At 45.1% G+C, this 17056-nt stretch overlaps 1 protein-coding gene across 1 annotated transcript in view; it reads right to left on the minus strand.

Annotated features, from left to right (window-relative positions):
- The window catches only part of LOC136051477 (ankyrin repeat domain-containing protein 26-like), a 45248-nt gene extending 33717 nt beyond the window's left edge, over nt 1-11531 (minus strand). The window contains 5 exon segments of the mRNA XM_065740917.1: nt 1422-1559; nt 1973-2079; nt 2195-2368; nt 2609-2723; nt 11152-11531. Of these exon segments, the coding sequence (XP_065596989.1) occupies nt 1422-1559; nt 1973-2079; nt 2195-2368; nt 2609-2723; nt 11152-11531 (914 nt within the window).
- Nucleotides 11532-17056: the final 5525 nt, after the last annotated feature.

Below are 17056 nucleotides of genomic sequence, written 5' to 3' on the forward strand. Positions count from 1 at the left end.
CATAGCTTTGATGTACTTGAGTTGTGTTGTGTAATTTGGTGCCTGTTTACATGAATTAATCCCCAGTATGCCTGCAGTCTTTCATGTGGACCAAGCTTAGCAGGAGGGTCGATTCACAGTCTCTTACAGGTATCCAAGGCAGGAGCTTGAGCTCCTCCTAGAATCAGGGATAAGGTCAATTCAGAAGTATCCATGGCTCATCCACCGTTAGGTTCATGTCAGCTTCAGAGCAGAAACTTGGAGGGACAGCAAAGTGTTTGTATGTCCCCACAAGAAGGCTGCTTCTAACACACTGCTTTGCTCCTCCAGCTTGTGGAGAGCACCAAGGCCTACTAGCAGTATGACATACCTTGAACAGCTGGCCTAGAGCATAAGTATTTCAAGGTTGCCTTGTTCAGAAGCATAAGGCACAGGCAGCAGAAGAGGGCAGCCAGCCCACAGGGAAAGAAGCCCAAAAGTAAGCAAGCCAAGATGTAAGCAAGCCAATGGGGAACCATGTGCATCCTTCACAGAAAGTGCCTTAGAATACTGAGGAGATTCAGACTCTTCCTCTTGCTCTCCTACTATTGCAGGAAGACCACCTAAAAAGAATGGACAAAGTGAGACACTTCAGTCTTTTACAGCAAGTTTGCCTAAATTTGTTGAGCCCTGTCATCAAAGTTTTGCCATGTTCTCTGTGGGGAAGTGCAGCTGCAAGGTTTGTTAAAAATTTGTGGTAGCTGGCTTTACAAGTTGTTTTTTACTTAACATTTTCTGTGCTTCCATCAAGATTATAATATATATAATATATTCAGTCAGGGTAACACAGTCTACTTATTACCTGACTGTAACATGCTAAAGTATTCCAGACATGACCATTCTATACATGCACATCCATATCTATGAAGTTATTTACTTCTGCTTGGCACATTTTTGCAGTCCAGTTTTTACAAATACAACCACACTCTTAGGAACAAATGCCATGGGTTAAACGCTCACGCATAAAAGTAAGTAAAACTGCTCAGTAATTTAACAAAAGAAATAACAGCTAGATCTTTTCTGAAACAGAAGGTAGATGGTTACTGGGCAGGGGAAGTGGAGACAGTGATAGCAATGGTTCTGTTTGTAAACTCTTCTCAAAACTTTTCAGTTTTTCAAGTTCCATCTCAATAACTGTGGGCTACAGACACTTTAATAAAGAGTGAATACTAGGCAGATATGAGCTTAGCAACAAACACATGAAATCTTCTAGAGAATTTTGAGCAGAAGCCCTCTTCAACTTTCAAATCAACACCAGACACATGAACAGTACATGTCAGAAGATGTCCCTGAATACATCTTCAAGAGGGGTCTCAACACACAATTAAACCTTGGTCCTGTTATTACATAGGTCCAAATCCAACACCGATAACTGAAAACTTAGCAATAAATTTAAAGCTTACCTAGAATGTCCGTGAATAATAGCATAATCCTCAGCTGTCCATCCATTAGTGTCTTTATGGGAAAGATCAGCACCATAGCAAAGAAGAAGTTTTATCAACTTAAGCTCCCCACCAGCCGCAGCAGTCATAAGAGGGGTTCTGAAGCATCAAAAAGACAAAATATATAACTTTACTCAGACATTGTAATTATTTTAATCCCCATTTGCTCTCTTTCAAAGAAAAATAAAATCACTTTATGAACAGAAGAGCTTCTACATTGACAACGCTTGAGTACAAGCTATGTGACAATCTGAAAAACCCTCTAGGGCATAAATGCAATGCTGCTGGCACGACAGCACTTTCCTGCCACAGTGGCTACTGCAACTTTTCTTGCAGTTCTCAATGCAGAAAACATGCAGTAATGCATGACACCAGCTTTCAGACCTGCTTTCACCAGTCACTCAGGGAACTTCTCTGTGTGCCTTTCTGCTTCAACACTCAATCCCATACTTCTCATCAGTCCAACTTGAAGACAATTTAGGTGACCCACAGAGTTTAGATCACCTCCTCACCTTTCACCTTCATCTCGAGCATGAACATCAGCTCCTTTTTTAAGGAGGAGCTCTACCATCTCTTCATGATGTTCAGAGACAGCGAGAATAAGGGGAGTACATCCCTCCTGAGAGGACAGAAATAACTCAAGTTAAAAATCAATAGAAACAAACGAAGAAGCTTCAATAAAAATCCTGATGCAACTTTTTGAAAGATCTTCCCTACCAAATCTCAAAATGTACCTTATTCTTAGCATCAATATGGGCACTGTGCTCAATTAACATCCTTGCTAGAGATGTGTTAGGAGCTACAGCAGCCAGGTGAAGGACAGTGTTGCCGCTAGCATCGGCCAGGTTTGGATCAGCACCGTGCTCCAGCAGGACTGTCGCACATTTTTCTTGCTGGCACTGTACTGCCTGGAAACAACACACACAAAAAAAGGCAAAATTTCCAGCAGTCATATTTCACCGTGTCACGACTACTACAACTTCTCAATCCTGGAATATAAAATCATTTTCCAAGATGAGCTAGCCCACGCCAATTACAGCTTGCATGTTTCTAAACAGACTTACATAAAGAATCTGGTAAGACATCCATCTTTTAAAACACAATCAATAATTCCTACTTGCATATGGAGCATAACATGTTCTACCTACCTTCATCAGCGGTGATCTATTATCTGTGTCAGGAAGATTGAGCTTACAGTTGTTTTCTACTAGAAACGTAACGACATCCGCATGTCCATTTGCACAAGCAAGATGCAGTGCTGTCCTGAAAATTAAATGTGTAAATTGAAACTGGTAGCTAAATAAATCATTTCAGTCTGTGGTACACAAATAGGGCAAATTTAATTTCTCCATCCCAATCACCTCCCAAAATGTTAAACACAATAAAATTAAAAATCCCAAGCTCGTTCCATTACGAGTAACAGAAGTTGTACACCCAAAGCCTGAGGAGGGCTAGGAACAACCTTCCATAGCATCTGCTGAATGAGACAACATTTTCTCCACTGGAAAACTGAACTTTCACAAAGATTCCTGTGTCAAGGCACTGGCTGCTGCCTTTGACAGAAAGTTGCTTGTGGTACAGTAAGGGAGACTAAAGCTTGGGAATCTGAGAGCTGTGGTGGCATGTAAAATTCTAGGTTCTCCCAGGATCATTCACACACCAGACTCATACTCATCATAGATGCAGGAGATGGGTTTTATAGGAAAAATATTCATGCACTAGCTTGGTTATTACTGCAACCAGTTTGGTGCAAAAGTGTTCTACATCTGACAACGTCTGGCAGAGCAGATGGCAGAACACTGGTATCCTGACTAAAACAAATAATACCTGACCTTCCTGGTGCTTACAGCTATGATATAAATGGGATATCACAGAGGAAGTCCCCTTCTGAGAGGGAAAGCTGTGTTTCCAATACGCATGAGAAAATTAAACTTCTTTTCTTCAGGTTAAAGACAGAAAGAAAGGGGCTTTTTCAAACTGCTGAGGGTCTGACGACAACTACTCAGTGTGCTTGTATCCAAAGCTGCAGTCATCCGAACAGTACCTGCAGGAGTTTCACCGAATCACAGAACTGTAGGGGCTGGAAGAGACCTCTTTGAGTCCAACCCCCTGCCAAAGCAGCTCCCTAGCCTAGGTTGCACACGTGGGTGTCCAGGTGGGTTTTGAACGTCTCCAGAGAAGGAGACTCCACCGCCTCTCTGTGCAGCCTGTGCCAGTGCTCCGGCACTGCACTGCGAAGAATATCCCACACACATTTGCGCAGAACTTCCTATGCTTCAGTTTGTGGCCATTACCCCTATTCCTATCACCACACACTGCAGAGAAGAGTACAGCCTCATCCCTTTGCCTCCCATTCCTTAGATACTTATAGACATGGCTCAGATCCCTCCTGAATCTTCTTTTTTGAAGGCTGAACAGATGCATTTTCCCCCCTAAAAACACAGGGCAAGGCAGCACAAACAGAAGGCACAGTTCCTCCTGCATGGGACACCTGCTCCAGCAGAGCAGCAGATGAGCTAGAAAGCAGTCAGCATCTTTCTCCCTCCAAGGTCACGTAAAATCCTGCAACTCGTCAAGAATTTATAGGGAGTATTTTTCTTTTTCACACAATCATTAAAGGTTGGAAAAGGCCTCCAAGATATCCAGTCCACCTGTCCACCTGCGCAGACTCAGTCGCGTCAGGAGCTGAGTGGATGTTTCTGTCCTTGTTTTGCTGCTTGGTTTTAAGATGCAACACCCCTACTATAGGTAGGGTTGCCACCCACCAGATCAGGTTTCCCAGGGTCCCATCAACCTGACCAGTAATGCCTCCAGGGGTGGAGCATCCTCAGCTTCTCCGGGCAGCCTGTTCCAGTACCTCACCACCCTCTGAGCAAAGAATTTCCACCTAACATCTAACCTAAATCTACCCTCTTTTAGTTTACAACCATTCCCCCTTGTTCAATCTCTACCGGAACACATAAAATGTCATTCATTCTCTGGCTTGTAAGCTCCCTTCAAGTACTTGAAGGATACAATGAGGTATAAAATTTTTCTTCTCCAGGCTGAACAAGCCCAGCTCCCTCAGCCTTTCTTCAGAGGAGAGATGTTCCAGACCTCTGATCAATTTTATGTCCCTCCTCTAGACCCAGTCCAACTGCTCTGGTATTTCCAGTGTTTTGGGCCCAAGGCTTGATGCCGTGTTCCACCTGGTGCCTCATGAGAGCAGTGTAGAGAATGATCTCTTTCCTCTCCCTGTTGGTCACTCCTCTTTTGAAGCAGCGTAAGTTGGACTTTTGGGCTGCAAGCACACAATTCTTGCTCATGTCCAGCTTTTTTGTCTATCAACATCCTCAAGTCCTTCTCTACAGGGCTGTTCCCAATGATTTCTTCTCCCTGTCTGCATACACATACCTCAGATTGCCCCATCCCGAATGCAGAACTAAGCACTTGACCTTGCTGAATGTCATTAGGTTCTTGTGGGACCACTTTTCTGTTTGCTTGGTTGGTAAGGCAGCAAAGGTCAGGTTTACAGATTGCCCTTGTTAGTTAAGGAAAGAAATGATGTAGTCCATTCAAGTAGGCAAAAAAGATTGACTAACTAGGGAAGTTACTGAAAGCTACCAATTGGAAAGCCAGTCTGGAAGAAAACTCACATCCTTGTAGCTGTAGCAGGCAGGAAATACTTTTCCAGAAGGTATGTGTTTTCTCGTTGTGGTTGTTTGATCATAACTTTAGAGACTGTTGAAATAGTCTTTGTGAGTTTTGCATTATGAAGGAGGTTTAAATTTTATTCTTTAAAAACCAGCCCAGCTGGATAACTATTAATGACATCTAGGCACCTATCTATCTACCTATCATCTATCTATCTTTTTTTTTTTTTTCTGGAAACCAAAGATTTGGAGGCATCAAGTGATTGCTAATTATTTAATTGTTTACTTACATACTTAATTACTTCATGAATTCAACTTGCTTTCATACAAATAGGTTCTCTTGCATGGTTATTCACTTTATATGACTGCTTATAGTTTCAAATTTGGCTAATACTTTCCTGAGGTACAAGTTTCTGTTTCCTTTTTTTTTTTTTTACTTGTATTCTGTGTCCTAGAGGAAACAGCAAAACCTGGAATTCACATGTAAGCTTTACATCTTTTTAATTAAGTGTTCCTACGAAGTTTGATAATGTTTCTTTAAATTTGCATTCTCTTGCCCAAATTACAGTTCTCATCCGATATTTTGGTCTTCCCCATTCTTCTAGGCAAAGAATGAAGTTGAAAAACTATTGACTACGCTATACAGTAAATCCTGACGTATTTAGCAAAAGGTAGCAGAAACTAATCAATAGAGAGTAGAAAAGAAAATATGTTTTGGGGGGCTAGTAAGCTATTGTTCGTGAATTAACAATGAATGGTGAATTTAGAAAGCCGAGATTTTTTTCTTGCCCTATACATCTTTATGAGCAAATGAGAGTTCTGACTGCTCAGGCATTTATTTATTAAAGGACAGTGTACTCTGTATGTACTTTGATCCTGGAACTGTTCTTGTTAAAGAAAATCTATGCACTATCAAGCTTCCGATTATTTTAAATGAGTTTAATACTTCTAACACTATATAGAAAACAAACATAATTGAAATTCCAAAAAATAAATATTTTTATTATATTAAATATAATAAATGCATATTATTTTGGAAAGTTTTTTAGTCTTTTTAGCGTGTTCCTGTTGCTACCATACCATAAGACCTAGGATTTAGAGGAGAAAAAAAATAAATAAGGTTTTAAATTATTGTATAATCACATGTGCCTGCTAAATCTGACAGATTTAGTTTGTTCCCCTAGAGTTAGCTCTTCTAAGTTTATGGCTCATATCAGCTACCGGGGCCAATGCAAACATGAGAAGAACGTTGTAGTTTCATGACTCAGGAAGGTTTCCAATTAAAATGACTTAAGTATGACAAAAGCTTCCATTGTCTATGCCATCCACATACCAAGAGACCAGAGGATGTAAAATTTGAGATTAAGGTAATTTGTTTACGGAAATAAGTTAATAGTTTCACATGGTGAGTTTGTGAGCAGGCTTCATAAGAGACACTATTAAATGGTACAACTCTATTATAAAATCTCAGCCATAAAGTACAGAGCGAAAATAGTGCTGGATAGAAAACTGGCTGGATGGTTAGTCCCAAATGGTCACTGCTATTGGATATAAATCCAGTTGATGACTGGTTACAAGAGATGTTTCCCAGAAGTCTCTTTCTTGCTGGAGGGAAAAGTCCTCAGCAAAGAAGAACAATTCCCTTCTCAGGCTTGAAGGTGCTCTCAGTGAGTACTGAGTGCTGGTCTTAGGGTGTCACGTGGTTCCTCAGGGTACGTGGAGAGCCCTACCGAAATACAAAGGTGTCAGTTCACGGTGTTCTTGAAAGCTGGCTTTTCCTGCCAAGAGCTGAAATCAGAATGATAAATACCAAGTACTTGAGTAAAAATCAGTGTGTCCTTGCAGATTAGCAAACTGATTTTACAAAAATGAGCAGGGCAGAGAAAGGTGATGCTGAGGATAAAAGGAAGTAACACTGAATTGGAGGTAATTGTCATAATCCGTTAGGTTTCCTGCGTTGCCTGACGTTGGTCACTTCCTCCTTTTGTTTATTTAAAAGACATCTTGGAGTTAAAGGACAAATCTGGGAAAGGATGTCTCCCATGAAGTGACTGAGCTGGCTTATAAAAAGGTGTGTTGAATTCATTTGGTGTGTATTAAGCAAAACAGTAGCTGTCTTTGTGGTCAAGGAGCACCTTCCCTACTTGCAATCCGTGTGTGGTGCCTCCATGTCCACGTACCTGCAACATTCTTCAAACATTCCATGGTGTATTGGCAGATTCCTGGGTTCAAAGAGCATGGATTCTGTTTTGAGGCCTCACTGCTGAGGGAGGCTTTCTGTCCAGCTCCTCGCTATCAACTATGGCCCGTTATCCTTAGGCCTTGGACTTTGTGCGTTCTGTAAATAAAGTAACTAAGACGTGTATCAGACACACTGAGCTAGATCTGGAGATAGGACGGGTTGTGTGATGTACCTGGTACAATTCCATCAGCGTGCTGCTTTCCCAGTGAACATACCAGTTCTGTAGGTGTGAAAAGCCTCTGCTGGGTGAAGCTGTGCTCCACTGAGAGCTTTACTTTGCATGTTCACGTGGAAATGATCCTAAATACCCGGTGGGCATTCTCAGTGCCTTGCAGAAAGAGGGCTTAGGCAATTGCACAGCTGACAGTTGGTGTTTGTCGTGTTCCTTTAGGAATTAAATGGCAGTGACCGTGAAGGTGCTTCTCAGCACGGGAAAAGCCTTTCAGAAGAGACTGGGAAACTCCAGATATGAGTAATGCCTATTCCTGGAAACATTTGCCTGTTGTGCATCATTCAGGCTGTGGGTTTAAGGAGCCACAGTGCCAACCAAAGGAAGCGTGAGCCGAGGAGCCACACAGCAGTAGCTCTGCCTCCGTGTCAGACAGCAGTGTGTGCAACCTGTTTGCATCGTTTTCATTCCTGCTATCCAGTTGTGTGCATACAACCATGGGAAAATAAAAATGCATGAGCTTATTTTGAGTGGAAGAGGGTTCCTCAGTTTCAGTTGCTGTCACATCCATCAGCCTCAGCTGTCCCTTGCTTAAAGGCACACTTTGTGTACTAGGTATTCACAGGCAAAGCATCCATGAGAGCTGTATGTGTCAGAAGGCGGTATCTGTACGGACCAAGAGCTGAGGTAGGAGGAACTTACACCGGGTTTAGTTTAACTCCATGTGTCAGGAGGCAGTAGTAAGTCAGGTGTTTGCCTTGAAAATCCCGTACCAGCATGAGATACAAATTTTTTTTCAGTAATTTTTAAAGTAATGACAAAAATTAAAGGCCAACAGCATCCTGGCCTGTATTAGAAATAGTGTAGCCAGCAGGAGCAGGGAGGTGATCATCCCCCTGTACTCAGCTCTGGTACGGCCGCACCTCGAGTACTGTGTTCAGTTTTGGGCCCCTCACTACAAGAAGGACATTGAGGCCCTGGAGCGTGTTCAGAGAAGGGCAACAAAACTGGTGAGGGGTCTGGAGCACAAGTCTTATGAGGAGCGGCTGAGGGAGCTGGGATTGTTTAGTCTGGAGAAGAGGAGGCTCAGAGGAGACCTTATTGCACTCTACCACTTCCTGAAGGGAGGCTGTGGTGAGGAGGGGGTGGGCCTCTTCTCCCTGATAAATAATGACAGGACGAGAGGGAATGGCCACAAGTTGCGCCGGGGAAGATTTAGATTAGACCTGAGGAAACATTTTTTTTCTGAAAGAGTGGTCAGGCACTGGAATGGCCTGCCTAGGGAGGTGGTTGAGGCACCGTCCCTAGCGCTGTTCAAGAAGCGTTTAGATGAGGTGCTAAGGGATTTGATTTCGTAGTAGTTGGGTAGGGATAGTGATAGGAGGATGGTTGCACTAGATGATCTTGTAGGTCCTTTCCAACCTTATGAACCTATGAACCTATAAATGGTGATATTCCTTCCAGTAGTAGCATCTTCCCTGAAGAAAATCAAAGCTCCGTTGACGAAGGTAGTGAGCAAAGGTGAAAACAATAGCATTCAGACTTCTGCCAACAGCCACTTGCCTGCACTGCAAGCCTGACCTTATCCAGGCGGTGATATCTTCCTTCCTGGAGCTCGCAGCACGTTCCAGGAACTCAGGGACTTGTGTTGAACAACGTGTGGCTGCTGTTACTCTGACATCAGTAATGCTGCTCCTGAATGGCTGCCAAGAAGTGTCACTCCACACTGAACTCCTCGCCCGCCGCTTGCACTTTGACATAAACCCTGTTTGTTACTTCCCCCACCTCCTCCTCATTGTCATTTTGTTTTCTACTCTTGATTTATCTTTTCCTGACATCAGTGTACATTTTGCCAGTAGTGATGATTGCAGTGCATGACGTGGAAACTGCAATGGAAATTGTACAGGTGGGAAAAACAGAAACAGAAGTTCTGTATAATTTCAAACTTCAGTTCAGCTTATGATGCGGATAGAAACGTGCATGCAGATAAACACTGCAACGTTTCTGCTAACAAACCAACCAGAGATTCTGCGGGGTTATGGTGAGCTTCTGCACTGATGCAACGTGTGGATGACGTAATGTCCTCAGCAACAGGTGCCCAGAATTGCTTTAAAAGCAATATGAGGGCGAAAGACCAGCAAAAACGCGCACCTACATGTAGTTCCCATTTCTGTTTCTTGTAATTAAAATCTCTTCTAACCCACTGCAACACAAACACCATTTTATCTATCCTGCTGCTCTGACACACAGCCCATGGGAGCACTGTTCTGCAGCCAGGCACACTGCGGCGCTGAGCAGAAGCCAAGGAGGAAGTGATTATGGCTGAGGAGCTGATGCTGATTGAAAACGTGTGATGCTACGGAGGAAATGTCGCACGATGGAACCTCATTTAGTTTGGAACTGGATTTCAAATACACGGGCACACAAAGATATGAACAGTCAATAGGAGCGGGTCCTGCCTTGCTGCAAACAATCAGCTCATTAGTGCCAGAAGCACAGCGAATGATTCCCATGATTAAACCGCAAGTGCAAAGCATGCACTCATCAAATACACAGAAACTGCCTTCTTGCTTCTCACCATGTTTCTTCTACAGCTTGTTCCTCCTCATCCTGCATGCATGTCAGGTACACATGCACTCTTCACTTTTCACTTCACTCTTGTAATTAGTGATAGGATGAGAGGGAATGGCCTCAAGTTGCTCCAGGGGAAATTCAGACTGGATGTCAGGAAATACTTCTCTGAAAGAGTGGTCAGGCACTGGAATGGGCACTCGGTGAGGTGGTGGAGTCACCTACCCTGGAGGTATTTAAAGAACATGTAGACATTGTGTTGAGGAACATGGTTTAGTGAGAACTATCTGGTGGACGGTTGGACTAGATGATCTTGTAGGTCTTTTCCAACCTTGGTGATTCTATGATTCCATGATTAAGCTCAGGAGCTGGAATTGCTCAAGGGCTTTGAAAAGGCAGCTATATGATTCTTTCGATTCAAATTGTTAGGATGAGAGTGGAAACAGTCTTTCATGTGAAATGAAATAAAATGGTTGAAGGAGTCCACTACTGTTATGATTTAAGTGTTGTTTGTCATGTGGGTACAGGGGACAGCTTCCTGTTTTGTCCAGAGACTGTTTAACATCCCACATAGTTCACAACATTGGTCAAGTCATTTGAATTTTATGCTCCAACTTCCAACATTTATAAAAGTCTCTGTTGCGTTCTGCCATGGGCCTCCTGACCTTTAGTAACTGAGGAAGCCAGGAAGTTCTAAGATGACTCTTCTGCAGTACCAAGAAAGACTTGTTCAGTGAAGATAATCTGGGCATAAAGTACAGAAAAGGTGCAAGAGCCAATCGCAGCACTACAGGATTTGGAAGGGACCTCAAGAGATCCCTGAGTCCAAGCCCATTGCTAAAGCGGGTACCCTACAATGGATCACATGGGTAGGTGTACTTAGGGTCTTGAATGCTTCCATAGAAGGAGATTCTACAACCTCTCTGGGCAACCTGTTCCAGGACTCTTGTCACCCTTACCACAAAGATCTTCCACATGTTTTTACGGAGCTTTCTGTGTTCAAGTTTTAGACCATTGCTCTTTGTCTACAATCTCCTCACTGCACACAAAAGGGTGAGCCTGGCCTCATCCGTTTGCCTTCCATCTCCCTTTAGATATTTATAAACATTAATCTGATTCCTCCTCAGTCCTCTTTTCCCAAGGCTGAACAGACTTCGGTTACTCAGCCTTTTCTCACACTGGAGATGCTCCAGGCCCTTTATCATCTTCATGGCCCTCCGCTGGACTCCTAGGAGATCCCTGTCTTTTTTGAACTGGGAAGCCCAGAACTGGACACAGAATTCTAAACGTGGCCACAGCAGAGCAGAGGAGAGGGGGCATCCCAAGGTGCCACTGGCCTTCTTGTCTACCAGGGCACACTGCTGGTTCATGGCCAGCCTGTTGTCTTCCAGAACCTCCTTTTCCTTCTCTGCAGAGCTCCTTTCCAGCAGGTCATCCCCCAGCCTGTACTGGTGCATGTGGTTATTCCTCTCCAGTTGCAAGACACTACACTTGGAAGCAAAGAAGGCATTCAGTATCTCCACCTTCTCAGCATCCCTGTTACCAGAATGCCCATCTCATTTAGTAGGGGACCCACATTTTCCTGATTCTTTCTTTTACTGTTGACATACCTAAAAAAACCTTTCTTGTTATCCTCTCCCTCCCTTGCAAGTTCCAGAGGGTTTTAGCATTCTCTGTTGCATCGTCACAGACCTTGACAACATTCCTGTATTCTTCCCAAGCGGACAGGCCATTTTCCACATTTCATGGACCTTCTCCTTTCCTTTTTAATCATCTACGAGGTCCTTGCTCAGCCTCACAGGCCTCCTGCCAACTTTCCCAGATTTCTTACTCTTAGGGGTGCACCGACCTTGAGCTCAGAAGTGGCCCAGCTCTCATGGGCCCCCCTACCTTCTAACACTCTTAGCCCATGAGTTGCCTTCAAGTATGTCTTTAAAGAGGTCGAAGCTGGTTCTTGTGAAGGCCAGGGTAGCAGTCCTACTTTTCTTCTTCCGCACAAGATCTGGAACTCCACCAACTCAAGATCACTGCATCTCAAACTGCCTCCAACCTTCACATCCCCAAGCAGCCCTTCCTTGTTAGTAAGAACAAGGTGAAATAGCACACCTCTCCTCATTGTCTCCTCCACCACCTGGGTCAGAAACCTATCTTGAATGTGTTGCAGGAACCTCCTGGACCACGTGTGCCTGGCTGTGTTGCTTATCCAACAAATATCAGAATGATTGAAGTCCCCCATAAAACCAGGACTGCGCATTGCGGGACTACTTCCAGCTGTTTGTGGAAGGCCTCATCAGCTTCCTCCTCCTCATCAGGTCTGTAGAGTGCGCACACACAGCAGTGTCACCTATCTTGTGGTCTGCCCCTTCGCTCCTACCCACAGGCTCTCTGCTTGTTCAGCACTCACCACAGGTAGAGCTCCGGGCAGACCTCAGTGCAGCCTGTCAGTAGTGGAGAAGAGCTTGTAAACAGGAGGGGGACCAACTTTTTACAGTTTGATAGTGGTAGGACAAGGGAGAATGGCTTTAAAGTACACAAGGGGGAATTTAGTTCATCTGGAAGAAATTCTTTACTCACAAGGTAGTGAGGCCCTGGCACAATCTGCCCAGAGTCTGCAAGTCACAGTGGCAAGGAATGAAGGAATGCAGTGGGAAGCAAGAAGTCAAGAAGGTCAGCAGAATAAAACAAAGACATATAGGTATCACAGTTTATTAAATACCAACTTGCAACAGAAAATCTGAAATTAAATACAGTGTATTAGTGCCACAAAATTGTTTTCACAATAAAAAGGAGTTGCAGCAACATTCACTGCTTCTCCTCACTGCTGTTAACTCAAGTTGCTGAATTAGTGGGTACAAATATTTTTTACAGTTTCCATTTGCCTCAGTATAACCATTCTAACATCTCTGTAACATTGACTTCTTTTGTTGTTGTTGTGGTTTTGTGGTTTTGATGCCGGTATTCCACATCAGAGCATCATGCAGCAGTTAAGGAGTTAATGCTGGGGGAGCAGCAGAGGGGAGGGGCGGAGCTCCGCACCGGATGGATGGAGGCGGCGCTCGGTCTGGGCGCGTTGCTCTGGGCTGCCGTGGAGGTTCTGCACGTGTGCTTCCCCTGCAGGTCCTCCTTAGCGTAAGCTCACAGCTTTTGGTTTGGAAATTCTTATCTCTCTCTCTCAATTGTTCAATTTTATTAGATTTAGTAAAGTTACCGTTCCTTCTCAGATCGTGCCGTTGTTTTCTTGTAGACCCATCTCTTCCCGCTGTTTCCCCCTCCCCCTCCCGGAGCGCGGCTCTGCTCGGGCGGCCGCGCGGCCACTGATGCAGTTTCTTTTTTCTCTCCCCTCTCCCTTCTCGGTTTTCCCTTGGGTCACTGTCACGGACAACACCGTGACAATTATTGGTGGAGAATGCGGGCAGTGTAGTATTGGCTCTCCATTGTAAATCTGGTGCAGAGTGGACTAAGGTTTTTCATGTACCTTACAGCATGCTGGCGTCTTTTTAAGCTCCTCGCGTTCAGCACCGGAGTAATGTGGATATACAGCTACTTTAGTGTGCTGAGGGGGTTACATGCCTCCTACCTAAACACCCTGGCTAACGTGACAGATTATGCGGCATTTGGAACGGTTTCCAATTACTCTTTTCAGGTCTTTACCTATATTCAGGATGTCAGCCCGGCAGTTGTGGCAACTGTGTTATCTGTTTTTCTGCATGCGCTCTCTGCAATAGTAATTTACATCATGTGGAGGAAGCTTTCCTCAAAACCAGAGAGTGTTGAATGGCAGGGAAGGTGGAAAAAATTAGGAAAGAAATTAGAAGCGTGGGGACCCCTGGTGTTATGCAATTTTGATCTTGAGCACCTGTGGGACCCTGAGAAATTCAGTGAGTGTTTAGGTAAGGAGTCATGGGACTCAGGACAATCTGGGAAGGAATGTATTGTTTGGGGTCTGGCTTGTGCTTATCGAGCCATAATTGATATTCTGGAGAGAAATGGTTTCCAAACCAAGGTCCAAAGCAAAAATGAAAACCTCGAAGTTAGACCTGACCAATCACAGGAAGCACCGGTATCAGTGTCGGTTGCCCCTGTGGAAGGCCAGAAATGGACACGGCCGTCCTCGCGCCTAGAACGGAAAGAAGAAGAAGCAGAGAAAAAAAAGGAAGATCCAGGCGAGGGGCCCTCCTCAGCACCACCACCACCACCACCACCTAAAAAGGCCACTAAGAAAAGTGAGAGACATGGAGAAGACAGCGATGATGATGGAGTCACTGTTACCACTACTCGTCGGCCCCTAAAGATGACTGAAATCCAAGGTTCAAGAAAGGAGTTTGTACGGCGCTCGGGTGAATCTATTGTCACCTGGTTGCTGCGGTGTTGGGACAGCGGTGCCAGCAGCGTGTCCCTAGATGGCAGTGAAGCCCGCCAACTGGCAAGCATCGCCCGAGACCCAGCTATCGACAGAGGAATTGGCAGATGTCTGAATGGAGTCGCTACCCTCTGGGAATGAGTACTAGTGGCTGTAAAGGATAGATACCCTTACAAAGATGATCTGGAGCCTAAGGTGGAAAGATGGAACACCGTGGAGAAAGGCATCCAATTTTTGAGAGAAACAGCCGTAGTAGAGATGCTGTATGATCCCAATTTCGTCCCTAACAACCCACACCAGGACCGTGATCCTGATAGAGTAAGGTGTACACCTGATGTATATCGCAAGCTCTCAAAAACAGCACCAGAGAGGTACGCAAGTACACTGGTAGCAATGTTCCATAGATTCGAGGGTCAAGACAGGAGACTCCCAGTTTATGAATTGACTATTACACTCCAAAACTTTGAACAGCAGTTTCCACCATCACGTGCTTCCATTGCAGCTATAGTAGCAGAAGAAGTAGGTGAGATTAAGGAGACACAGAAAACTATACTGGACGAACTGTCATTACTGATGAATAGGGATGAACCTGTGTCAGTATTGGAAACACCTGATGAAGACGAGCATGACGCAAAGAATCTGATGAAGCAATTTATCAAACTGTTGAAAGTCTCGGCCACCAAAGGCAACCGCCCCTCTGCACGAGCAAATGACGGCAGTAACATCATGTCACGTGTGGCCATGTGGAGCTTCTTACGAGAAAACGGAGAGGACATGAGGAAGTGGCATAAAAAACCCACTCCTGTACTGCGAGCACGGGTGAGAGAACTACAGCAGAGATCAGCCACCAATGAAATTGCTCCCGTCACTGCAGGTAACCAATAGAGGGGCCCTGCCCTCAGCCAGGGGAGGGAAAGGGATAACAGAGTGTATTGGACTGTGTGGATTAGATGGCCTGGCACATTAGAGCCACAAAGATATAAGGCACTGGTGGACACTGGTGCACAGTGCACTCTGATGCCCTCGAGTTATAAAGGGACAGAGTTGATTCATATTTCTGGAGTGACTGGGGGTTCTCAGGAACTGTCTGTGTTGGAGGCAGAAATAAGCCTCACCGGTAAAACCTGGCAGAAGCATCCCATAGTGACTGGACAGGGGGCTCCATGCATACTCGGTATTGACTATCTCAGAAGGGGACATTTCAAGGATCCCAAGGGGTACCGATGGGCTTTTGGAATAGCTGCTGTAGATGCAGACAACATTCAGCAGCTGTCTGTTTTACCTGGCCTGTCAGAAGATCCGTCTGTTGTGGGGGTACTGAAAGTGAAAGAGCAGCAGGTACCTATCGCTACAAAAACAGTGCACAGACGGCAGTACCGCACCAACAGGGATTCCTTGCTCCCCATTCATAACTTGATCCGTCAGCTAGAGAGCCAGGGAGTGATCAGCAAGACTCACTCACCTTTTAACAGCCCCATATGGCCGGTGCGTAAAGCCAGTGGAGAATGGAGGCTGACGGTAGATTACCGTGGCCTGAATGAGGTCACACCCCCACTGAGTGCTGCTGTGCCAGATATGTTGGAGCTGCAGTATGAACTGGAGTCAAAAGCAGCCAAGTGGTATGCCACTATAGACATTGCCAATGCATTCTTTTCTATTCCTTTGGCCACAGAGTGCAGACCACAGTTTGCTTTCACCTGGAGGGGCGTTCAGTACACCTGGAACCGTTTGCCCCAGGGGTGGAAACACAGCCCAACCATCTGCCATGGGCTGATTCAAACCACACTGGAACAGGGTGGGGCACCTGAGCACCTCCAGTATATTGATGACATTGTTGTGTGGGGTGATACAGCAGAGGAAGTTTTTAAAAAAGGAGAGCAAATAATCCAAATTCTTCTGGGTGCTGGTTTTGCTATTAAACGGAACAAAGTGAAGGGACCTGCCCAAGAAATTCAATTCCTTGGAGTAAAATGGCAAGATGGACGTCGTCACATTCCAGGAGATGTGATTGACAAAATCACCAGTATGTCACCACCCACTAGCAAGAAAGAGACACAGTCTTTTCTGGGTGTAGTAGGTTTTTGGAGGATGCACATCCCAAACTACAGCCTCATAGTAAGCCCCCTCTATCAAGTGACTCGGAAAAAGAATAATTTTGCATGGGGTCCTGAACAGCAGCAGGCCTTTGAGCAAATCAAGCAGGAGATAGCCCGTGCTGTGGCCCTGGGGCCAGTTTGGTTGGGACAGGATGTGAAAAACATCCTCTACACTGCTGCTGGAGAGAAAGGTCCCACTTGGAGTCTGTGGCAAAGAGCCTCTGGGGAGACCCGAGGCCGACCCCTTGGATTTTGGAGCAGAGCGTACAGGGGTTCAGAGGAGTGCTACACTCCAACTGAGAAGGAGATTTTGGCCGCATACGAGGGGGTTCGGGCTGCCTCTGAAGTAATTGGTACTGAGACACAGCTCCTCCTGGCACCTCGACTGCCAGTGCTGAATTGGATGTTCAAAGGAAAGGTTCCCCCCACCCATCATGCTACCGATGCCACCTGGAGTAAGTGGATTGCACTGATTACACAGCGAGCTCGGATGGGGAACCTCAACCGTCCAGGAATCCTGGAGGTG

This window comes from Cyrtonyx montezumae, unplaced genomic scaffold, assembly GCF_038088225.1.
Source record: "Cyrtonyx montezumae isolate F1298 unplaced genomic scaffold, pur_monq_1.0 scaffold_3, whole genome shotgun sequence".
Classification (NCBI taxonomy): Eukaryota; Metazoa; Chordata; class Aves; order Galliformes; family Odontophoridae; genus Cyrtonyx; species Cyrtonyx montezumae.